General features: G+C 32.2%; 2 protein-coding genes across 2 annotated transcripts; both read left to right on the forward strand.

Moving 5' to 3' along the window:
• Positions 1 to 2,472: 2,472 nt before the first annotated feature.
• On the forward strand, positions 2,473 to 6,105 carry LOC110998705 (BTB/POZ domain-containing protein KCTD9). Its single transcript, XM_022267459.2, has 6 exons — positions 2,473 to 3,177; positions 3,429 to 3,625; positions 3,964 to 4,099; positions 4,480 to 4,554; positions 4,881 to 4,999; positions 5,427 to 6,105. The coding sequence occupies exons 1-6, from the start codon at positions 2,640 to 2,642 to the stop codon at positions 5,541 to 5,543; spliced, it is 1,182 nt and encodes a 393-aa protein (XP_022123151.2). The 5' UTR covers positions 2,473 to 2,639; the 3' UTR covers positions 5,544 to 6,105.
• A 1,627-nt stretch (positions 6,106 to 7,732) lies between these two features.
• LOC110998684 (methenyltetrahydrofolate synthase domain-containing protein) lies at positions 7,733 to 26,521 on the forward strand. The gene is made up of 13 exons (XM_022267439.2): positions 7,733 to 7,942; positions 10,129 to 10,342; positions 17,520 to 17,680; positions 18,353 to 18,439; positions 18,581 to 18,669; positions 19,026 to 19,100; positions 19,685 to 19,800; positions 20,013 to 20,130; positions 21,228 to 21,395; positions 23,549 to 23,638; positions 23,936 to 23,983; positions 24,209 to 24,391; positions 24,952 to 26,521. Exons 1-13 carry the CDS (start codon positions 7,903 to 7,905, stop codon positions 24,958 to 24,960), a joined length of 1,398 nt encoding a protein of 465 aa, XP_022123131.2. The 5' UTR covers positions 7,733 to 7,902; the 3' UTR covers positions 24,961 to 26,521.
• The last annotated feature ends 218 nt before the right edge of the window (positions 26,522 to 26,739 follow it).

The following is a 26,739-nucleotide window of genomic DNA, read 5'->3' on the forward strand; positions in this document are numbered from 1 at the left end:
TCTAATTGGCGTGAACATTTTGTTGGTTACCTAAGCCAGTCCAACTTCCTGTAATTTTGACCTTTATTTTAATACTTAAGATCATGAGTGGTACTCCCACTCCATCAATTTATCTTCTTAAATGATGTCGCTTTCAAAGAAAACCTCGGTGATGTCGAGTTTTAGTGAAAATTCATGCGTCATGTGGCGCTTGCGTTGAATCAACATCTTAATTTAAAAATATTAAAATCACTTTAAGATATTACACATAACTATTTCAACTGATACCGCAACAAAAAGTTTAGTCATTTTATAAAGTAAAAAATATTTAGGTTCATGTATATATCGCCTACAAATAAAATATAAATAAAGGAAGAAAGAGCGTGTTATTAGTTTAGCGATAGAACGTAGTTCTTTGTCTCGTCTATAATGAGAGACAACTTTACCAATATAAGTCACAAGAGAAAGGAAAAGTTCACTTTCACGCTTATAAGTTATACTTAAATAATTAACATCTTTGCATTTGATATAAAAAGTTGAAAATTGCTTAACAAAACATATCTAAAGCATTTGGAATAGCTAAAAATCTTATTACCATTTTAACGGTACCACATTTAAAAGAAGTATTTTAAAACGTTCGCCGAATTAAATTACTTGGAAAATAAAAACTATCCATAGAGCGTTCTAAGAAAATACTTTTCACAAGTTTACCTGTCATTAACATCCCAGGTGTATTAAACTAACACGTAAACTATTCTATTTTAGAACTTACTGGATTTATGAAGTGTATAAAAATAGAGTTTAAGTAGGTGTCTGGTATTTATTTTGCAACGAGAGGAGTTTACTTACGATCTTTCAACTTTACCAAAGACTGTGTAAATATTTTACCGATTTATAGCACGCAAGTATCAAATTGCCGATAGCATCCTCGTATCCGTGCTCCTAGAAGGACCGAATGGACGGATGTCACATTAGACGTTTGTTTTAAGACTTTTTTTAAGGCTTACGAAGACAAATTTCCTTACCTGTTTTGACTGATGCTAATGCGTATTGATATTGACAGCCCTGTCTGAAATTAATAGTTTGACCACACAATATCGATAGAAGTTAAGAGATATGATAAAAGATGTGAACCCGCTGGAATGCTTATAAATAAAGCCACTAGTGAAACAATTTCAATATTTTCATGTTGCTGTTGCTGTCTGTATTATTATATCTTAGTGTGTATGTGTAATTATACTGAGAATCATACTGAGACTATCACTTCTGGACATTTCCGTCAAATATCTACGGCGAACCTCTATTGCCTTTATAATAAAAAATACTTTTATTAATTCGTGAAAACAGTTTATTCGTGAAAACAATTAATTAAAGTATTAGTAAAAACACTGTTTTTAAAGTAACGTTGATCCTGTGCTGAAACGGAAACAATGATTAATTCCTTGATAAACCCAGGAACTAAAAGCAATGAACGAATCCACTGCATAACTAAATTACAGAGACAGTTTAACATATACTTAGTGATCATTAAATGGTGTGAAGTATCAGACACGTATAAAGTTTACGCAAAGATCAGAAGATTCTTTTATGATGGCCATCTGTGATTGATGCGATTTATCGATGCAATTACCTCGCTTATATACGAAATATTTATGTATGTATTAAATGAATTTGACATACTTTACTTTAAGCACTTTCTATAAGGCTTTGAACACGTTTTTTTAAGGTTGAGCCACCTTCGTGCAGTTGTAACTTTGCTTTTTGGGCTCTCACTGAGTGTGGCACTACGGGTCAGAAGATTGGGAAAGGATACAATGATAAATGATCAGAGGCAATTGAGTCCAAGAGAGGCATTGTATTTCTCGGGCATTTGTCAATGATTACCATTAACCGTTCACCGTTTGTAAAGGTCTGTCGGATTTTTCGTTTTGGTAATCTCTGATATTGAATTGTCGAAAAAAGTCACTACTAAACTTTCTCTTCTATTAGTTGAAATAAAGGCTTTTAAATTTGAAATCTCCCTATTAATTTAGAAACATAACCTGCTAAGTTTAGCAAGTGTTAATAAGATGTATATTTTTGCGCCATCTACTCAGGTTCTACAAAACTAAGATAACAAATTATTTTATAGTAACTATCGCGCAACCTATTGATATAACAAATAATTACGAAGATAAAATTATCAAATTTCGAAACAGAATTATTTTCAGGTGTTTGTCAAGATAAAATTATAACACTGTGTTCAATCTAAACTTCCTGTTCCAAGATACTGGAACTGGCTTAGTCAAGATGCCTAACAGTCTGTAGTTTATGTAGATAGTGAAAAACTAAATTTAAGAAAGGCGTCTTGACTCATGACTGTGCCTGTCTGTTTATTAATCACAGAGTACAGACTACTGACTTGAGTGACTAGTCTAGTTAGTCTCTGATTAGTGATTAATCTGTAACCCCTAGTCTGCTAACTGCTAAGTGCTAGTCTGTCACGGTGTCACCTGTAAACTCGATACACACTGAACATTAAATTAATAGAAATACTAACTTTTTAAATACCTGTGATATTTTAAATAATATATATTTGATTTACTAAGTTCTAGATTCAATTTAAAATGTCAACTGGTCATAGTTCCCTTTAATACCATATATTAATTCATTGAGCGAAAATGACGAACCGTATTTTTGTATACAAAACAATGTCAGAAAATGGATTTGTTATGGCCTTGGAAAACTCCATGGATGTCTTCAAAAATAAAATTTCATGTCAGTTTCAAATACCGGTGGAAAACCTAAAGTTATATTTATCTAATGGCTGTGAAATTGTTGACCTACATGTTCTTAAAGACGAGGAAAAGATATATTTAGAATACGATAAGAATTATCATAAAGTTAGGCATTCCTTACCTGAGCAAGAAAACCGAACTGTGTCTGACTGGATTCGACTAAATGTCGGTGGAAAACATTTCATGACCTCAAGATCTACACTGTTAGCAAAAGAACCTTTATCCATGTTAGCAAGAATGTTTGCTGATGATAATAATACTTATTTAATGAACCCCAGTGCTAAAGATAATACTGGCGCCTACCTTATTGACCGCAGTCCAGAATATTTTGAACCTATTCTAAATTATCTTCGTCACGGCCAAGTTATTCTTGACAGAAATGTTAATCCTAGAGGTGTTCTTGAAGAGGCAATTTTCTATGGTGATTATTTTTCTTGAGGTATAATTTTTGCTTATAATTTTTTGTTTGCATGTTTTATTGTTTATGGTAATGATACTTATAAGTTTTAGATGAAACAATGATTGGCATTCTAAAAGTCACTTACAGAGCCTTGTTTGCATTGAAAAAATCATCATATAATGATTATTATTTTAATTAAATTATATTTTTACAATAAAATTTGACGTTCACAATAAATAAATTATTTTATGTATCATTTTAAATATTTTCAGGCCTGGATTCTATGATTCCACAGATAAATCAATTAATGGAGGAAATGAAGAGTCGCCATGACAACCACTCCCTTACCAGAATGGATGTGGTCAGACTAATCATTACTACACCTACAACATCTGAACTACGCTTTCAAGGTGTCAATCTTGCTGGTGCTGATCTGAGTAGACTTGATCTGAGATACATTAACTTTAAGGTATTTTTAATGAATATGGAATAGTTTAATTATGCTAATTTAAAATAACAATATTCTTCAGGAATTGAGATTTTTTTTATGTATCAATTGTCATTATTTAAATTAATTTACAATATTTATTTTTGTTTAATCAAAGGTTTACTATTACTAAACTTAAATTTCATCTTCAACATTTTCCTAAAATTTATAATAATTACTATGTATATTATATGTTCTTTCAAAGGAAAAGTGTATAGCATATATAAAAATGTTTTAACATCAATTATTGCCTGGATGATAGGAATGCTAAATTGTTTTATTGTATATTTTACAGCTTTGCCCCTCGTGTTGTGTTTCAGTATGCCTGCTTATCTAAATGCAATTTGAGTGGAGCTAACTTATCTAACTGCTGCTTAGAACGAGCAGATTTATCACATGCTAATTTGGAGGGTGCTCATTTATTAGGGGTAAAGGCACTTTGTGCTAATATGGAAGGTGTGTAGTGTTACTATTATTTCCATGAAATTTCAATACTTGTATGATATAAGTTGTTATATTAACTGTATTTTACAACTCAATAATTGATAAATGTTGTTAATTCAGTTTAATTCCAATAACCCAGTGGTGCACTGTTGATTTGCTATTAAATATCTAGCTAAAAGCTCTTGGTAACATGGTTGATGAATAAAGAGCCATAGAAATCCATTGCCCAATTATAAAATTTATTAGTTATGATTGAAATAATTATGATGTTTATTGGGGTATTACTTTTCGGTATTATTATTATATTACTGATCATACCAATCAAGATCGAAAGCTCTATTGTCATTGACAACAATTTTTCATAGAACTCAACAATCTAAATTATATTTCAGGAGCAATTTTAAAAGGTTGCAATATGGAAGACCCTGCTGGCTCTAGGGCTGTTATGGAAGGGGTCAATTTAAAAGGTACATCTTAAATATAATCACACATGTGAAAAATGTATATTGTGTACATTTTTCTTTAAAGTAAAATTATTAACACTATCATAACAGTATGAAACTTGAAGTTACAGACTCATCAGATAATGATAGTTTTTATTATTTATAATACATATAATAAATATATTTGGCTATTTAAAAAATATATATATGTTAAGTTTATATGATTATTTAGTCCTCTGTGTAAACTTTAATGAATATGAATGTGTACTGATGCTGTGTAATTTTGCAAAATGGACCATCTCTATTTATACACCATGATCATTAATAGTAGATAATTTTATATACTTTAGGTGCAAACTTGGAAGGTAGCAACATGGCGGGCGTTAATTTACGTGTGGCAACACTAAAAAATGCCAACCTACAAAATTGTGATCTAAGGACTGCTGTTTTGGCGGGAGCTGATTTAGAGGTATCACTTTAACTATCCCGTTCAGCTTAGTTTTAGTGAATTGTTATAAAGTTATATAGTAAGATTATTATAAGATCTTACTATTATACCGTCTCGTTTTGTTGATTAAGTTATCTATATTTTCTCAGCTTCTTTAAACAATAGTTTTAAAGTTTAGATGTATGAAGCCAGGTTATGGGTTACATTAACATTATATTACTATTTATATGGCCAATCCAGTATTATTAGGTAAACATCACAATTTATGATGATTTTTAAAAACATTTATAATGTTGTTTATTATGTGTCTAATTTGTATGTTCATTATTATATTTAATTAATAGTTTCTCCACATTGTCGCATTGGCATTGGCTGTAAAGATAATGTGTGTATTTCTGAAATAAATAAATAAACTTTTAAATATTATTTTATAATTGCTTATTTTCAGTCTTGCGATCTCTCGGGCAGTGACTTACACGAAGCTAACCTGCGCGGTGCCAACCTGAAAGACGCAGCGTTTGAACTAATGCTGACACCTTTGCACATGTCACAAACTATACGATAATAGATAATAAACAAACATATGACTTGAAATTTTAGTGTAAAAAGGCTTATTTCTACATGTGTATGTGTATCACTACTATCTAGTTTAATAAATTAAGTCCCAGCCCTACTAGAACTTAAGGAACTTAACAGTCTTCAACTCATGTAATAAACCAGATATGTGACGTCATAGAAATAATGTTTTTTCTTTGTTTGTAATTTTTTCTATATTATTGTGTAGTACAATATGTAGTGGTTTTAAAGGGGTTAAAGATACTTCAAATATTAAAGGTTCTTATACAGAGGGGAAAATTTATTTTAAATAGTGATAAATATTTATTTATTGAATATATGCATTGTGTCAAAAAATTGTCATTGATATGGATAATTACTTTGTTATTTGTTTTATAGTGATTGGCTATTGCTTGTATATTTTAATAACTAAAACAATTGGAAAATAGTTAAGAAGACCTACCTAATTATTCACATATACTTAAATCTTTACCATATTATGATGTGAGGTCAAAGTATTATTAATTAAAATTACACCTAAAATTTGTGATATATTATACAGTGTTATTTGAAATAAAGATAAAATACAGAATATAATGTTTCATTTGTTAATATTAATAATAATTGTCATAAATAATTCAATGGCTTTGATTTATAGAGTAGGTATGTTTCATTTTATATATAATTTAGTTTAAATAAGTTTTGTAATTATCACATTTTGGATCCATGAAATCTTTGGGTATTGTCAGATAGCATTAAATCAGTAATGTGTAACGTGGCGGCGGCCATATGTGAGTTTACTTGTCTTAGATAGTAGAGCCTTCTCCGTACCTTCCAACTAATCCCAATATTTTTTTTAATCATTTTTCTATAGGTTACGTAATCTTATATCTTTAAACGAACAATTCTTGTATATATATATATATAATTGGAATCTCGGAATCGGCTCCAACGATTTTCATGAAATTTAGTATACAGAGGTTTCGGGGGCGATAAATCGATTTAGCTAGGAATCATTTCTAGAAAATGTCATTTTATTTGTGTTTTATCAACTTAAACATAGAATTGCTCGTTTAAAGATGTCAGTCAAATAAAAACTTAAATATGAATATAATTATTTTTATTCGATAATTATATTCATATTTCATAATTTTATTAGTATGTAATTCGTAGTTAAATAAAATTTCCAAAAAACACGATGTATAAAAAAAGATACCGAGCTACGCTCGGTCATCCAGGTCCTGTACACTTATGAACGTAAAAAAAAAAAGAAATACAGCGAGGCACGGCACGTAAGTCTAGCGCTGGCCGATACGTGGAGGGGATTGCTGCGCATGTGTACTGTGGTGCGGGGGACGGAATGCGACTGGAGAGCCAATCGACGCTCTTAATTCCGCGAGCCCCCTCAGGTACCTTATTTTTTACTTCTGCGCAATAACGGTCAGCGTTAGAGTTTCGTGCCCGCTACTAGTACATTAAATGCTTCTAATTTTACATTTACTTTACTGCCAGTTACTTGTAGGTACTGAAATAAAGGGCGTGGACCGAAAAAGAAGAACTGGCAAAATACTCAAGACGTAAAAATATTTACTGAAATATCATATTATTTTGTTCTGACAATTTTTATATTTAAAAGACAAAATTCTATTAAACCAGTTTAGGAACACTAATATACATTATACGCTTTATATGTAGAAATAATTTTAGAGCGTCATATCATATCGCGGCGATGTTTTAATAGTTTGGAACTTTGTGCAAATATTATTTACTTATTTATTCTTATAATTAGTACAGCTTTAAACGTTTTGCAATTTTATCAGGTTTCCATAGCAATTGTTAATTTACTGAAATTATTTTTACTAAACCCCTTACCCCACTTATCTTAAACTTTGCCTTCTACTAAGAGCGACCACTTTATAATTAGTATTTAACTCTTGATAAATTACATAGAATTATTTCTAAGGCGATATTGATGAAAATAATATGCATTTTTACCTTATCCTACGACTACCCATATCTTTTTATTTAAACAAAAATATTCTGATTAACAGATAAATATCATGTATTAGAATCTATTTAACTTGATCTGTGAGACCATGTAATACATAAATTTACAAAGATATATATATTTAAGACTTGTCTATGACTACGATTACGGATTTCTATTCGTTTTAATATTTTCTTCCGATTTCTCTTTCTGTTGACAGCTGTCAAGTGAATAGCATTTGTTTTTTATTCGCATTCTATTTTCGTGTGTGACGGTTCTGCAGTCAGTCCCGCAAATAAAATATTAATTTCATTAAAACTTTTCGTTTTACGAAATTATTAGGTTTCATTCCTTCGCAATTGCTCCAGTATTTATATAAAACATGCAGAACGGTGAAGAAACAGTGGCAGCTACGGAAACAGGTAATTTTTGCAATTTCCTTTTTATCCATTTAAATCGGTACAAAATATGCGTTTTAGTCTTTTCAATTATTGTAAGTTTACTTATATCATTTGCTTTAAATTATTGTTTCACTGTTTTGTCGTCGCATCTGGAAACAAGCATGTTTTTTCAAGTACCCCCTTCTATTTCTAAATATTAATTGCATCGCAATCACGGCTCAGTTTTTATAAATTATATTTATTGCGGTAGTAACTAGTAATTTCACTTGCGTTTATTTCGTTTCGTGCATTGATTTAGTGCGATTTGGGTGGTTTCCTCGCAATTACAGTAGCTTAATTAGAGTGTGAACATGACTCAGATAGTTCTACCTATACTAGAGGGTATACATGCAAAGTGATAAAAACCATATTTTTTTATATTCTTTATTAATTATAATTGTTTGGTAAAATGCACAAATCTTTTTTATATATAAAAATATAAATTTTAGCCAAAGTGATCATGAAATAAAACCATGTGTTTTTTATACTACCCTACTCACTAACTTTAATGTTAAATATTCGTAGCTTACTATTATTTGGTATTGTAAATTTGATTAATATTGTAATAGATTACTTACTAGTTGAGATTGAATTTGAAGTATACCTTACCTAATGACTTAGCCAATCCACTTGCAATCAAACAATCATATATTAATTATCTAAAATGAAAATTTTATCATAATTAAGAGCCACATAAATTTAAACTTTGAATAGCTCTTATACTTGAATATTAGTACAAATATTTTAGGGAAAACATTTTTTTACTTACAAGTTATTCACAACAGAAAATTAGAAATGGTAAATAGTGTGTTATATCTTAGTATGTTAAGGTTAAAAAGCAGACAATGACATCACTGGTGCTTTAAATAGTTAGATTATGTCATACCTTAGTAGGAGAAGTAATTTAAAGCTTTATTTTAAAAAGTGTACAAAAGTAAACTGTTACTTAAGAAGAGTGTTGATTCTTGAGTATAGTTAAGTAATATTTTATTTAACGCTAAATAACTACAAATATTTTTGCTAAGTAGGCTGTTTTTAAATTAATTTTGATGCCTTTTTATCATTGGTATTCTTGAATCTTTTGACTACTTGTTTCTTCTAATAGATCTTTTAAACATTAATCACATTTATTATAATAATCATATATAAAAATGAAGTGTTTAAATAATTCCTTAATCAAGTTTGAAATACATTTTGTTTGCTCAGAATTTTGTAGTAACAGGTGTTTAGTAACATTGGTGTGTCTACATCAATAAAAGCTAGATTCAATTACAATAGCCTTTACGTAATAATGATAGTTTGCATACTTATACTTCTAGAATCTTCTAGAAGATTTCATTCTATCCTCTTTTATGCATGAACAATACCAACCATATTGTTTACCTACCATCCTATCGACCTTTACATACAAGTTGATATCTGAATTAGTAAGATTAATTTTGATTTTTAGTTTTTTAACTTTATTAACTATTTAATCATGTTTTAATTTAAGCATAACTTGCTTTTGATTTTGATTTAGCTGCTTTAAATTTCAAAAACAAACATAATATTCAATGTTTTATTTTATTATCAAAATGAAACTACATGTTATATTAATGGACAACATAACAGTATTAAATAACAACTTTTATTACATTCAATTATAGATTCTCTATCCATGATTTTTATGTCTAGATTACTGTGTAAGGTTATGGTCATGCTTGACTAAGTTTCAGAAGGTTGAACATTTTATAGTGAAAGTAATTGTGCGTTTTCACCGTTTCAAATTGGTACATTATTATTATCAAGTGTGTAACATGCAAAAGTGTTATAATTACCTTATGTTTGCAGTTAAAGGAAAAATAACACATTTTACATTTTGTTTTTAACTACCCCCCACTTTTTAATATTATTTCTGAATATGACATTTTACATAGATACTTAGATAACAATATGCTGGTTAAATCGCTTTAAAAATCTAAATTTATCAATCTATTATTAGATATATGTTATCTAATAATAAGAATAAATCGGTTTAGAACTTGACATGTTAAAGCTTAAACATTACATTCAGCGTTCCTTGACTTTTTCTAGATATATGGGTAGTCTTATATCAAAATATGTATAATATTTTTCTATTTCTAGCATTTTGTTGCAATGTTTTAATTGAATGTATTTTTATTCCATAGGCAAGCCTGAAGAAGTAACGAAGCAATCTTACCGCGTCAAAGTATGGAGACACTTGGAGAACAATGGTCTGGCCATGTTCCCCCGGCCGGTATACAACCGTATACCAAATTTTAAGGGTGCTCAAGAGGCAGCAGTCAAGCTGGCAGAGCTGGAGGTGTTCAAGAATGCAAATACTGTCAAAGTCAACCCTGATAAGCCACAGGAGCCCGTAAGGTAAGTCTTCTTCCTTATATAATACGATAAACGTCAACGTAAGAATTTAAATTTAATTTTAATTCTGGGGTTTTTTGAAGTCCACTAAATTTATTATTGGTATATCCTGGATTAATGTAAAAAGGATAAGGCCTTTATCTAGCTTTCATGTACATATTTTGCAATTACACCTAGAGAAAAGACCATTTTTTATTTATTTTAAAGCTCCTTAAATGTAGATACTTGTATTGCAATGTTAGTAACAAATAAAATATATAAAATGCAAAACCTGTTTGATTATGTATAAGGGAAGACATACTTTTAATAATTATGCAATTCATTTCTATGCACTTAAAATACAATTTATTCAGTTAAGGCGATTCCTTTACTATATAATAAAGGCGTGATATTTATATGAATCCCAATCGGTTTTCAAGAAAATATTGTCGCATAACTATCGTTGATCGCAAAAGCCCACGTCAAGCGTCTGTTTTGTGTCCCAATTTTCGTCTATTTTCTAACTACAATTCGGTCAAACATTTTCGTAACTAGCTGTGTTTAGGTGTTTCTCTGTAGACTTATCAAAATAGCTAATCCGTTAATTTGTTCTTGAATTAACTCACTCCATATGTCATATTAAAATTCCATCTAAATTTCGAAGAATATCAGTTTAACAAGTTTGCTATTTGCAAATATATTATCTCGCATTTAGGGCGGTAATGGCACTAACAATTTCCTGAAAAAAATCACTGAGCAGAGGATGTTTTAACAAAGCCAAACAAAACCTTTTAGTATATAACTTCATGTTTAACATATAATGGATAACATAAAATCGTTCTTGTAAAAAATAATTATATTAATAAGATTAAATTATAATAAATTTCTTAAGTGACACGATATAGACCTGATGACAAGCTTTTGACATGGCTGTACTGATTAATCGGTCAGCATAAGTAGGTTTAGTATACAAACTTTCAATTTATTTACATGAAAAGAGTTGACTTGAAATAAACATATGTAACTATATTTTTCCAAAAATTCACAATAATATAGGTATTACAGAGCCGTTGACCCATTCGGTTCACAGCTGGAGTTATTTAGGGCGATCGTTCTATAAATACTTTAATACTGTCTATTTTTCAGTCAACAGTAGCGAAATTGTTGGAAAAGCTATTTGATAAAGATTGGTGCTTTTAAAAGCCGCATTTTGCTCCTATATTATCAAAAAATATTTGACAAATAATCAGATTTTTGTGGGTTCGCGATTAAAAGTATTTGGTATTTAAACTAATGACTAATATTAGATAAATAATAAAACAAATTTAAAGTAATGATCTATTATAAAAGATGGCCTAATATTACTGTATCTATATGTCGCGATTTTTTCATAAAAATGGTTTTGTCACGTTTATAACATTCAGAAGCTGTTTGATGATCATCAAAATATAGAGTAGAGAAAAGGGTGATAAGTCTTGTTAAAAATACTACGATTTACACAATGTATTTATTATTTATTAAAAAGACGGTAGTAATATTCACCAGTATCAAAATTTTGCATTAAGCATAATCAAAATGTCATTGCTCTCTTATCATTTAAAATTAACGATTAGATTATTTTCGATCATCTTTTTAAAGTTTTAAACCATTCAGAAAGTGTTGTTGGAAGGTCGAATAGTATAAATAAATATGAGACAACATTGTGTGATCCATGTTACGGCTAAACCCGATCTTCATGTAAATTTTATCTATACATTATTTTCCCATTGACAACACAACAATTACCTACTTCTTGTTTCTAAGCGATTTTGCGCCTACCGGATTTGCATTCACTATAATATTGGCATGTCTTTATTAAAGTCGGTAACGTATGAGACTGGTTAACGGTTGAACTTTTAGATAGGGCCCATACGATTAAGAACTTACTTAATAAGTACGTAGTTTGTAACCTCTGTTTAAATTCTTTATTAAACGGGTTGTTCTCATTTTATTTTCATGAACATGTTACAATAAATTCCGTGTTTAATACAATTTAAAAAGTTATAAATAAGTTAATATTTATGCATTGATTGTAATATCGTTAATTTGTAAATATTATTTGTAGCCGTCTTTAATGATAACCCAGCGGGGGTAATACCTAAACATAAGATAACTTTGTTTTCATTTAATTAGTTGCATTATTACATAATTTTTATTTGATCAGAACCTAAATTGCTTTTTAATGTAAGACTAAACTTTTTATTTTTGATATAGTATGATAACACAATTCGTATTTAAAAAGTAGTAGGATGCTTTATATACTTACTATACTTTGACATTTGACATTTCTTAAAGGCTATTTTTCCGCTAGGTTTTTAAACTTGCAAATACACTGGACGCTCGACCTTTCTATATTGATTGCATTTATAACGCAATCTAATTTACATATTATGCTGTCTATATGATTACTCAATCAGTAAAGTAACGTGGGTGCATTCAATGCATAAAACCGGATTTGACATTTTTTTTTTTTTTTTTTTTTCTATATACATGTGTCTTCACTGAGACATCATGGAACATTACGATCTAGCCTAACTTAAGACTAATAAGTAATTTAAGTCTAACCTAATTTACTAAAAAGGATTATTATATAAGTGAGTGTCCAATAACACTACTTACAGTCTCTATTAAAGGGAAGAAGACACTCTGTTCTTGTGTTCTATGTTGCAGACACTCTTTAGCACTTGATATTTACGTACATTATCACTAAATCACTAGTTCAAATGGTTTTGTCCTTTTCAGTCTTCTCACTAAGTCCGTGGTGTCAAGGAGTTGGATAGCCTCGACATTCACGTGATGGTGGAGCCTATGTTCGTGTGCTCCAGCAGTCTTTTTTATTACTGTAGCGACGTCCTCAACATTAAGGTCCCGGTGGAGGTCGTAATTGCGAATGTACCAGGGAGCATTGACTATTCCCCTGAGCACTTTGTTTTGGAAACGTTGGATCACTTGGATGTTACTATTACTGGTGCAGCCCCACAGCTGGCAACCATAAGTCCATACAGGTGTCAGGACTTGTTTGTATATCAATAATTTATTTTGTACTGATAAGGTGGAATGCCTTCCGAGCAACCAGTACAATTTAGTGTAACGGAGATCCAACTCTTCGCGCTTCTTTTTAACATGGACCTTCCATCGTAGTTTAGTGTCCAGCGTCATACCTAGGTACTTAGCTGAATTTTCGAACGGAACTTTGTCGTTATCAATGTATACTGGCAGGTAATTTGATGTCTTGTTGGAAAAGTTAATGTGAACTGATTTCGACTGATTTAGTCTTATCCGCCACTTCTTGGTCCACAAGCCAACAATATTTATAGCTCTTTGTAGTTTTACTACCGCTTCCTTTTCAGTAGCTGCCGTAGACATGATAGCAGTATCATCGGCAAAGGTCGCGATTATGTTATCTTCTAGTTCAGGGATATCGCACGTGTATAAGAGGTACAGGACCGGACCTAATACACTCCCTTGCGGCACCCCAGCTTTTATTTGTTTCAGTTCTGAATAATCATCTTCTTGTCGTACCCTAAACGTTCTTTGTGTTAAATATGACTCGAGGATATTTGAAAATTGACGAGGCAGTAGTTTCTTCAATTTGTAAACAAGTCCTCGGTGCCACACTTTGTCAAAAGCCTGAGCTACATCCAGAAAGACCGTGGAGCAGACTTTTTGTTCTTCTAGTGCTATTTCAATATTATTTGTAATTCTATGGACCTGCTCTATGGTAGAATGTTTATCTCTGAAACCGAATTGGTAATCCGGTATGAGCTGCTTTTTGGCAATAATGGGGTTAAGACGTTTGAGAAAGAGTTTCTCAAATAGTTTTGCTATAACAGGTAACAATGAGATTGGCCGGTAAGATGTTACTTCGTGTGGTGGTTTTCCTGGCTTGGGAATCATTATAACTTCCGCAACTTTCCACATACTGGGAACATATTGAAGTCGAAATGTGGCATTAATTAAGGTTGTCATTTTAACTACGGCTTTACGGGGGAGATGCTGTAGTACCTCACCCGTAATTAAATCAAAACCTGGCGCCTTTTTCTTAGTTAAACATTTAATTTCTCTTATAACTTCTTTCGGTGTGACTAGACGGATGTTTAACTCTTCTAACGATGTTTCTTCGAAGTCAAGTGAATCTTCTTTATCGATTTGAAATATATTTTCTAGGTGATCAGCAAACCTCCTAACTTTTTGTATGTTACTTGCAGCCCAATTCCCATTAGACTCTCGTAAGGGAGGAATATGTGTTGTAGGTTTTTTGATATTTCTTATCGCTTTCCAGATGGAGTAGTTGGTGGAACCATCAGATGTTAATTGGCTTAGGTATTTATTTATTGAGGTATCTTTATATATTTTTATCTCTCTCCTTAGTTGTTTAGTAAGATTATTCAGATGTTTTTTGTCTTCAGGACATCTTGTGGAATGCCACCTTTTTCTTTGAGCTCGTTTTGTCTGTATGAGATTTATAATCTCTTTTGGAAAGTAGTTGTTTTGTACCTTTTTCTTAAATTTAGGAGTATTGCTCCAGCAGCTTGTTGGATGTTCTTTGTAAAGTTATTTACTTCAAATTCTAATTGTTCCTCAGTCTTTAAAGGTACTCTTAGGTCTATCATATTCTCAAGATAAATTTTGAAGCTGTCCCAGTCCGTATGCGGGTTTACGAGAGATGGATTCAGTTTTCGCTTTATAGGGTCTTCGCCAATTGTGAGTAAGATTGGTGAGTGATCTGAGTTCATATCATTGGCTTCCTCTATTTGGAGAACATTTGGTGATACTTCTCTAAATATGAAGAAATCTATAAGATCTGGTATTTTATTCTTGTCTGTTGGCCAGTAGGTAGGCTTTCCTGTCGAAATAGTATCACATCTCAAATCTTTCATAGCATTGAACAGTTCTTTTCCTTTAGTCGATATTAATCTTGATCCCCAGTAGGTATGTTTTGCATTGAAATCGCCTCCCAACACAAATCTATTTCCAAGACTTTCTAGTAGGCTTTTGTACTGATCATACTTAAGTGCATGTCTAGGTGGGCAGTAGATAGATGAAATTGTTAATGGACACTGTTTCATTGCTACGCTTACAGCCACAGCTTGAATATGCTCTTTTTCATATTTAAATGTCTCATGGTGTTTTAAACTGTCCTTTATTATAACTGTACTTCCCCCACTGGATTTATTACTGGGATGAAGGGCATGGTAGGCTTGATATCCTTTAAGTTGAATGTATGACTCCCTGGTAAAATGTGTTTCCGATACCAAGCAGATGTCAATGTTTTCATGTTTAAGAATAATATGAAGTTCTCTTTGGTGTTTTAATAACCCATTAGCATTCCATGCCATTATTTTTAAAGACATCATTGCTTCAGACGTTTGGAAGCTGCTATTATGGTGCCGCTTTCTAGTTTTTTAAGTCTTTCATCAAAAGATGTCAATAATGAAAGTATGGTGTTAATCTTTTCATCTATGCCTGTGTTAGCTTTCTCGTTTTGTTGTGTTGAGGATTTAGCCTTTGGTCCTTTAGTGACCTGAGCAAAAGAAACAGTCTTGGAAACTAGTTTTTCTGGTTTTACAGATTTGACCGGTTCTGTATTTGATTTTGATTTTAAGACGTTTCTCATTTTTTGCAGTTCTTTTGCAACTACACAGCCTCTATAGTTAGCTGGATGTGACTCACCACAGTGAACGCACTTCGGTTTCGCGTCTCGAGGCTTGTTACAGTCTACTGTGAGGTGCTTTGCAGTACATTTTACACACCTCGGCTCCTTGGAGCAGTATTTCTGTGTGTGCCCATAAGCCTGACACCTCTTGCATTGAGGAATCAATTTTGGTGATTTCAGTGGCTGTACATCAATTTTGCAGCCAAGTATCGATTTGATTTGATAAATGTTCTTTATGTTTTCCTCATGATGGAAAGAGAGAATGAACATGTTCAGCGGTTCCTTGTTTTTCCAGCTATATTTAACGGCTGCGTCTAAAATTTTAAATCCTTGGAGGATGAGGTCTTCAACTATCCTATCAGGCTTGCAAGAAGCATGCAGATTTTTTGCCATAACTCTTATTGGTCTGTTCTGCTTGTTTTCGTAAGAGAACCACGAGGCTTCTTCTTCTTTTAGATGTTTTGTGATACATCTATAGGTAGCTTCGCTATTGGTATTGATCTTCACCGATCCATTTCTGAGCATTTTTACTGTAAAGGAGTCTTTATTTAATTCTTTTTTCATTAAAGTGTCGTAAAATGATTGGTATTCAATCACATTTTCGACGATAATCGGGGGTGGAAGGGGTTCCTTTTTGGACTTTTGTTTGGCTACTTCACTACAAGTAACTTCTTTCATGGGGGAAGGGGAGGTGTTTAGTTTCCTTTTCTTTCTGCTTTTTTGTCGCACCCATTCCGTTTCTTTAGCCAGTTCTTCTTCGTCCGTCTCATACTGGATAGGTTCAGCGGCTGCCGCATCCCTTTGTGTTAAGGGTTGATTTTGCTCGAGCTGAGCTATCCGTTCCTTTAGTTCATGGACAATAGTTTCCAGGTCTGAGCATCGGGCTCTTTCCTTTTTCAATTCAGCTATTAATAAGTGGGTTTTAATTTCACTGACAATTGGAGATGCCATGATAAATTTAAAATATTAAAATTATAAAATCAAAAACCTTGCCTTAATTCATTACACAGTAACAATTAGGTCAACGATTCATCGTAGCGCGACCGCAGCGCTGCGTCAGCGCGTTGCACTTTTTCGATTATAATAATAAATACGCGTCGTTTCTAACCGAAATGGAAACTACGACTGATTTGACATAAAAAAATATTTGCTTATGAGTTGTGCTGTCATAGGTTTTTGATTTAGCCCCCGAAATCATTTTAGTCCGGTCAATTTAGACATAAAAATAGTAAACAAATAACAACAATTCCCGGAGAGCGAAAATTGGTGGAGATCTGGTTTTTACCATATCCATAACTGGCCAGTTTTAAACATTTTCAATGTTACCCTCGTATAAGACGGTACACTAGATTATCGATTTGAACTAGGTGTTTTAATAGAAGTATGGAAGATATTTTCAATCTTAATACTTTTATAAGTATTATCTAAGTCTCTTACTAACCAAAATATATTTTCATCATACATACATAAATCACTTCGAAAATGAATAACTTTGTTTCTCTACAGAGTGCTATGCCTGGAGCAACAAAAAAATCTCTACGTTCCGGTGCCTCGTCTGCAAAACGGTTTTATGAACCGTCTAGTATTGCCCGAGGGAGAGACTGGTCCCGCTGCTATCAAAAAAGCTGTGTCCCGAAACGGCATGGAGACGTACGGAAAACCTTTGAGTGAGTATTCTGTTGTCAATAGTCAATAGTCGAAACATTTATTCTATTTTGAACTTTAAATAAAATATAGAGATAATTCTAGTTGCTCCTTGCAAAAGCTAGTTCAGTGTGGAAAATTTTTTTAAAATTGGTTTTAAAATATTTTATATACCTACATCACATAAATAATTATATGTGAACACAATGTACTCCTAGGATAAAACTACTACTTCTAGTAAAATAGGCATAAAGTATTACTTACAAATTAAGCAATGCAGTGGATAGGTCAATCATTGTATTGTTGGTAATTATAAGTGGTACAGAAATGATATTCAATATTGTTTCAAAAATAGACAACATAAAGGATTTATTACTATTGTTACTATCAGTCAACTGTCACCGTTGGTTCAACTGTTAAATTTCTTCTGAAGTGAAACATCAAATTTAAATTAAATGTTAACTTTAATTCATAATATTTGCGATATCTTTATGGAGTACTAGGCCTCCCGATGCCATTTTGCATGAGTGTGTGTGACAAAAAATTTAAACCTAAACCTCGCTAAGTATATATTTTGATGAATATTATGTACGGTAGTTTGTGAGTTTATCTTTCCTCTGTCAAAAATGGGAGGACTTGAAGTGATACTAGAAGAATTTAGTGATAAAGATTATTTAAAGGCCCTATTTTTCCAGCCATCGAAGAATCCGTTTCGCTGGATCTCGTCGTAATGGGATCAGTCGCAGTGTCCAAAGAAGGATACCGCATTGGCAAAGGACGAGGTTTGTAGACAAGAATACTAAAAAGTTGATTTTGTAAGATATTTATCTTTTTTACTTTCAACACTAAAAATAAAATAAAGTAATAGTCAAGACTATTTGATAGATAGATGTGGTTTTCGTTATATTTAGAAATATTTTCAGGTTATGGAGATCTGGAGTTTGGTCTAATAATGCACATGAAGGCTATCAAACCCAATACTCTTGTGGTCACCACTGTGCATGATTGTCAAGTTAGTAAATTCTTAATATATATATAAAACACTGTTTATATTTGTATTTGTTTTAGGATATAAAAAAGACCAAATGTGTGTCAATTAACATTTTAACACCCAGTTAAATTTCTAATATTTTTAAATCGAAGAAACATAGACAATGTAAAACACATAATGTGTTTCATTTACATGAAAATAAAATTCGAATTTTGTCATGCAAATTTATCGTTATCCTGAATTTGTTGTTTCAAATACAGTTTCACATGTTTGAAATAGCTGCTGCTTTGAAGACTGCTTTATTTGTTTTAAAACGGAAATTATATGGTCTTGAATAAGCTAACTTAGTATTTACTAATATATTATCTTATTTACAGGTGTTTGATACACTACCGCAGGAACTGTTTGGACCTCATGACGTCCCAATAGACATCATTGTCACACCCACACAGGTAACATTTACCTTGTCCATTCTTACATCGCATTATTTACTCCGTAATATAATAAATTCTATAGGAAGATGTTAAAGTATAAGTATAACTGCCATTTTCTTGATTTTCATTTTCAATAATCATGTATCCCTTCGTACCTATCTTAAAGGTAATTCTTGTCCCTTTGGATAGAACTAACTTTTTGACCTTGGAGACTAAATGCACCGATTGACCTTTGTTATTTTTACTGCTTGCATGTATTTCTATATTAAGTAGTTTTGTGTGAAAATAATTTTTGTATTGTAGTTTTATTTATGTTTGGGTTGTTTTACGACAATGCTTTTAGCAATAAGATCGACCACTTCACATCCTTTGTCTTAATTTATTTTATTCATCTGATGTTTTCTTTTATTATTACTAAATTTACTTCAAACTGTTGGTCATGATATTGGTTAAGATGATTTTCTTAATTTTATGGATTAATATTAATAATTTAGTGAATGGCTTTGAGTGTCTAAACAACACTTTGTGTAGTATCAAAATAAATGTTATTTTATCAAGGATCAACTCTAGATATATTTTAATAATGTATGTTTGTCATACAGGTGATAGAGACACAGCGTCTCAGCCAGCGTCCAGTGGGCATCCTTTGGCACCTGCTCTCAAACAGACGCATTCTACAGATGCCAGTGCTTGCTCAGCTACGTGAAATTGAGATGCTGTAAGTGAAGGCTGATATAACTATTATTATTAATCTATTGTGATTTAAAATCTATTGTGATGAAAATATTAGTTAATTGTTGCCAAAGTTATTAAAATTTAATTTTATCCAATTGTGGCCTGTTTTTTGAATTCTAGTAGGATGGTTAATATTGATATAATAAATGTTATGGGACAAAAGGGGTAATTGCTAATAATGGAAATAATGTTTAGGGCGGGCCGTGATTGTACGCTGAAGGAAGTGGACACGGATATTGAAGACCGTGGCGGATCTCGTGCACGTAGACAGAGACGTCGTACTCGCTCACACAAGAGCCAGAGTGAGGGAGAGGTGAGATACTTTGAAATACAGTTTTATCTCTCACCAGCAATTTGAACTTGATTTTAGTGAAAAATTCAGTTCCTTTTTTTTTTTTTTTGGAAATCTAGGTATCACTTATTCCACGTCAATCAATTCGAACTTGTAGGCATCCCTACTCATCGGCAAAGAAGACAGAGGGTGTAGGCCGAGAGAAAAAGCCGGCGTAAAAAAACTCTCGGTACTCTTTTAAAAAAGCAAATCATCAAACAATATTTAAAACAAATATATCAAATTAATTAAAGGTAGCCTGCCCAGCATTAGTCCCAGGCCCTTTTATCAACTAGAATATATAATATACAATCCGTAGTTATTAAAATAACGATATGCGTTACGTTGTCCAATCCCAATTTTAATTCTTAAAAGTTAAAGTCGTTTTTGGGCATATTTTATTATAGATAGCTATGTTTATAAAATAAAGGGTTTTTAAAAGCCGTAACCAAGGTTTTTTTTTCCTTTTAATTATTATCACTACATATTATAAAACAAAGTCGCTTTCTCTGTTCCTATGTCCCTTTGTATGCTTAAATCTTTGGAACTACGCAACGGATTTTCATGCGGGTTTTTTAATAGATAAGAGTGCTTCAAGAGGAAGGTTTATATGTATAATAACATCCATTAAATAGTGGAGAAGTACTGTTATTTTTGAGGTTTCTAATGTGATGTCGTAAATAATTAATTTTTTTCCGCTTACATTGCAAACGCAGGCTGAACCCTACGAGTTTTATCAAAATAATGTACTAAGTATTGTACACATTGAAAAGGTCTACAGAAAAGTCCCTGATGGTATATATCTATCTCTTATGGATAACCCACATTTTTTATATAAAACGTTCACAGATTTTCTGTAGCGTATTTAGTATCAGCATTGCACCCGCTATAAAATTATACTGGTGGTACTACTACATATATACTGGTGGTAAATGTAAATTTAATTTAATTTGTTTTTCTTGACGTTCATAAGTGTACATGTTTACCTAAATGAATAAAGATATTATGATGATGATGATGATAAACGTGAGTAATTCTATCATTTTAAAAGGACCTTAAATTATACGACTTGTTTTCAGGGTAACACGACAGAAGGTGAAGAGAAGCCCAAAAACCGTCGTACACCGCGCAGGCGCAACAGTCAGAGGTCTGCCAAGGAGAACAAAGAAAACAAGGAAGGAGATGACGTCAAAGAAAAGCCTAGGCGTCCGCGTAGACCGCGACCGGTCATTGATTTTTCTGTTAAAGTGAGTAGAAAATAAATAAAATAGTCTTAACTCTGTTTAACTTATTAGCTATATAAAGTAAATATGCCTTAAAAAATATAATATTTAGTCCCATTCTAAGTATCTATCGGCAAAACGTTATTTATTTAAAGATTGTTCTATGACAAAAACCTCCTTTAAATTGTTTCAATCATAGCCCTCTCTCTCTAACGATATATATTGATGAGATTATAAAGTAGAACAGCATAGACCGATAGCTATTTTGTCATGTCCGGCGAAAGTATTGGAAGCGGCACTTCAAAAATGCATATTTAATCAAGTGAGTTCCCAACTATCGGAAGCGCAACACGGGTTTCGGCCTATGAGGAGTACCACTAGTAACCTCTTGAATTATACGGCTAATATTAGCCCAGCTGTGGACAGTGGAAAACAGGTAGACGCTGCTTATTTTGATATCAAAAAAGCGTTTGACCTGGTCGATAATGACGTGCTTTTGCAGAAGTTTGCACATATAGGATTCACTCCACACTTATTAAACTTTATGGCCAGTTCTATGGAAGATCGAACGCAATACGTGGATTACGCGGGGTGTAGGTCAGAGGCCTACTTTACGAGATCAGGCGTGACACAAGGCAACAATTTGGGACCGTTAGAATTTCTGATAATGCTGAATGACCTACCGAAAGTTGTCAAGAATGCAAAGTGCTTGCTCTTCGCTGATGATCTCAAACTGTACATGCCTATAGAGAGTATAGATGACTGCATTCGGCTGCAGGAAGACATTGATCGAGTGGTTAACTGGAGCAGGAGAAATAGATTGGAGTTTAATTTGGCAAAATGTAAAGTGATATCTTTTTCAAGGGCACGGTTAATCACTCGGTACAATTATACCATTAGTGGGCTAACCTTGGCGCAAGTCTCAGAGGTCAAGGATTTGGGAGTTTATTTTGATACGAATCTTGGGTTCGCGCGACATGTAGAGATGGTATGCAAAAAGGCGTACAGAAATCTGGGGTTCGTATTAAGAACAGCTTGTGAGTACAAAATAAATTCACTCGCTACCTCTACAGGAGACTGTATGGAGTGTATCCCTTGTATCCGCTTATGTACCCGACCCTGTTTGTTCTGGGTATGGTGGGGTATGACCAGCTGCGCCTCAGAAGAGAGGTAGCTGTGACCGTTTATATATTTAAAATACTTACGGGTCGGGTGCATAATCCGGATATAATGGAGAGACTGGGTCTACGGGTACCAAGTAGAAACCTGAGGCTTACGTCTAAGCTTTTGGATGTACCGCGCGCACATTCCAACTTGGTTAGCAAAGCGCCACTCACGCGAGCAATACAGATCATTAACAAAATTTCCATTGAGGTGGACCTATTTGTTTGTACGCTGGCTGAGTTCACAAGAGTTGCTTGCTATATTGTTAGTTATAAGGTTTAGGAATTTTAGTTTAATTTTTTAATGTTTGTATGTAGGTTAGTTGGTGTGGGTAGTATAATGGATTTCTATCGCATTAGTTGTAACTGTAAAGATAGGAAAATTTAATGGAAAATAAATAAATAATAAATAAATAAATAAATATTGTCCTATTTTATCTGCTTGCCTTTCTTTTGATACACACTTCATCGGTACCAATCTTTTACTCTGCTTTGTTTTGTTTGCGTTCTTACTTCGTCATATGAACCCTCCATCTCCATCTTAGCTGTTCTGTCAATGCCCAAGTACAAAAATACATGTTATAAGCCTTTTCTTGTCTTTCATTATCTCACCCAATCGTTCTATTTCCAAGTGTTTGCTATTCTTCACTCATAAATACACTCTTCGAGGAGATATTACTTGCATTAAATATATATATTCATCTACGTGTTCTATTTGATGGTAAATTTTGATGGTTTCTATTTGTGCAGTATTTGAGACACACAAATATATAAACCTCATTAATAAACGGTTTCGGTGAAAAAAATTATTATGTTTACCACAGTTTTGTGTATAATTTATTTAAAAGTTTTTAAGTAATGCTTAAACATCCTTGCATTGATCATAGTCACATTTGAGCTCTTTTTAACGTATTATAGAATGTAATATTGACTTTTCAACTGGCTGTTTTGTAAAAGGATATATATGTCCGTCATTATACATCAAAAACTTATAATTATTTTTATTTATTACAGATCTCTAATATCAGCCCGTCGACTCGAGTGCGTGACTTGAAGCAAGCGCTCATAGAACGCGGTGTCAAACCACAGATGATGACTTGGAAAGTAAGTTCAAAGATTTTATTGTTTGACTGGATTTTTGATATTCTAGGTTGGTTGTTTTGTTTCTGTGAAAAAATATGTTATGTCGATACCATCATCATGGTATATTCTGAACGTACTGTTTTTAAATATCGTCCACGAAGTGGTCAAGTTTTATATATTAATTTATGTTAAATTTTGTTGTAACGCAACTTGTAAATCATTTTGTACTTATGGATCCCACACAGAGCACAAAAAACTTACTCTTAGTATACTACGCTCTCTTTTTAATTATATGTACATTTATGATCCTCTTTTCAGGGATTCCGCGGGTTCTGTTACCTGCATTTCTACAAAACACCCCAAAAGGTTTGCATATATTTATACTATCCTATCATATTTGTATATGTAGTTGAAGTAACTACTATAAGTAGTTTTTTTTGTTTTGTACTTTTAGTGAACGCAATATTCAAAGAAACCTAAATATAGTTTGAAAATGAAACACTAATTATTATTTAAAATTGATTAAACACAGATATAACACTTATAGGTGAAATATAATAAATATGTACTTATAATCTTTATATGTTTCAGGGTGAAGGCGACAACATTCAACCGCCAAACATGGAGAGCATCATCAATGCGTTGTCCCAAATGTGTGTGGCGGGGACAGGGGACGAGACTAGCGAGAAGCCCCGTTTACTGAGCGTTGAACCGGCGCCTCCGAGGAATATTGTGCGGCCTGTCACTCCCGCCGTGGAACAGCCGCCGTTAGAGGTAACGTATAAGTTATAAGATATTTTGAGTATATTGATAAACGCTGTTTTAACTTTACAAAAATATTTTACGTTTAGTTGGATTTATAGGTTAGGTTTTTGTAAAACTATTTATGTGTACTTTTATTTTTCTTCGTATCCTAAATGTTTAATGTTTAGAGAACTTTATATCTCATTACAAAAAAAAATATTTTATTTATATGAGAAACTTAATATTTATTTATAAGTAATCGAACAGCTTATACTTATACATATTATAATACAAAACACTTAGATAATACAGAAAGCCAAAACAGATTACATAGATTAACAATTTATGTATAAAAAACAGAAAACAAGCAAGTGCACTAATAGATAGATACATTAAAAAAAACAAAAGAATAAATTAATATGTATATATACGAGCGAGAATTTCTATTACGCATTTGTTTGTATTATTTGTCTTAATATAAACAAATGCGTAATAGAAATTAACATAGTACATATCTTTTTTTTGGATAATATGAATCTTAAAAAGTTTGTGATAATGCTGAATTTTTCCAATCAATATGTTGTTTCCAGGTACATTAATCTTCTACTATGTGTCGCACGAACGTTGCTCGCTTCAGCACGGAGCATTCCGATATTAATTTTAGTCTTAAGTCTTATTTATCTGCCGGCCGTTTAGCAATTTTTATGCTAATTATAGAATTATATTAATGCTGAAACCAAAAACTTTAGCTAAAGCCAAATTTTAGTTTTTAAAAACAGTAGTAAATAACCTTTTAAAATTTTTATTAGTTCGAAACGAAATTTTATTTTAATATTAGACTGACGATGGATTTGTTTCTTTTTTTTCACACGACACTATCTCTTGATCTCCCTCTGAATATTTTCTATATTTTATCATGTCTTTCTTGTCTATACACTTGTCACTTATTTGCTTTGCATCCATCAATTAAAATTCAATTTTATTAATATACTTTTATAATTGGTTCCAAGGAAGCGAAAGTTCGATTTTAAGTTATTTCGAACGGGCTCGAAGTATTTTTTGTTCTTATTGCCATAACGGCCGGCCTATTTGTTAGAGAGAGATAGAGTATATATTTACAAATTTAATATATTCGTTTTTGATTCTCTAGTCCTAGAATTTAATATTTACTCTTGTTTTCAATACTTTTAAGGATTCTTCCGCGTATAGAAGTTATTCTATATATAGCGTAGGATGTGCACCATTGGGCCCAGGACGTATACGTAACTCGTATACGTGATTCGAGTACGTGCGTATACGTCCTGTATGGGGATTATTCTAACAATGGTTGATAATCTCCATATTCCGGTGCTTAAACGGGAGTCCAAATTTTAATTAAACGGATTTGATTAGATTTAAGTATATTTTGAATGATTTGGACTCCCGTTTTGGTTAAGTGCCAACTCGATTAAGGTATGTTAATACCGTTTGTCCTATGTCTTGTGATTTTCAACGATTAGGCATATCTGTTGATATAGACTCTTTTTCAGTATTAGAATTATGGATTTAGGATTCCAAAGATACGGAGAGATTCCGTTTTGTTTAAAAGCCAAAAAAGTGTTTTAGTTTATGAAATTTTTAGTGAAGCCAATTATCATAATATTTAAATGAAGTAATTTGTTATTAGTAAACGAAATCTCTTTGTATTAGGCATCTTTTTGTTAGTGAACCCGGTTCACAGATCCTATTGGTCTCTTATAGTGAAAAATTGATGTACTTTAAGCCTGTTTTATATCGATGTATTTTTCGAAATTATACGTTTTTTTGCAGCATAATAGTAGTAGCGTGGATGAAGACGAATTTCGTAGTCCATTTTCATAATAGTTATTTTCACAGTTAAATAAATTTCACTTATAGTGGTGATGTTTCACATTTCGTCTTCATTCACGCGTTTAAGCATTTTAACTGGTTTGTTAAGCAATAAAACTGCCTCGACGTTCAATTGCGCACATAATATTAAGTAACACATGGGTAGCGAGCATGGTTCTTGTTTTATATTTTTTTAATAAACTTTATTTAACAACTTTTGTTTTTTTATTAAGCTCTATACTATGAAAATAAATGTTGTGATGTATTGCGTAGTGGTTAAAGTACGAATTAAAGTCTATTTTTCTAGTTGAATGCTGTTTTATTCACAAATACCAACGAAAGAATCATTTTAGAACAAGTAGTAATTTACACTGATTGTCACACGCCACCCCAAAAGAACAAATACTATTCCATATTACTAACATAAGATAGGTATTTGTGCTATAGAAACGATTGGCTTACCGAATTTAAGTACAGTTCAAATTACTTGAACATTGGGACCTTGTGATTAAAAAATAATAGCTAGCTAG

This window comes from Pieris rapae, chromosome 11 (genome assembly GCF_905147795.1).
Source record: "Pieris rapae chromosome 11, ilPieRapa1.1, whole genome shotgun sequence".
In the NCBI taxonomy this organism is placed as follows: Eukaryota; Metazoa; Arthropoda; class Insecta; order Lepidoptera; family Pieridae; genus Pieris; species Pieris rapae.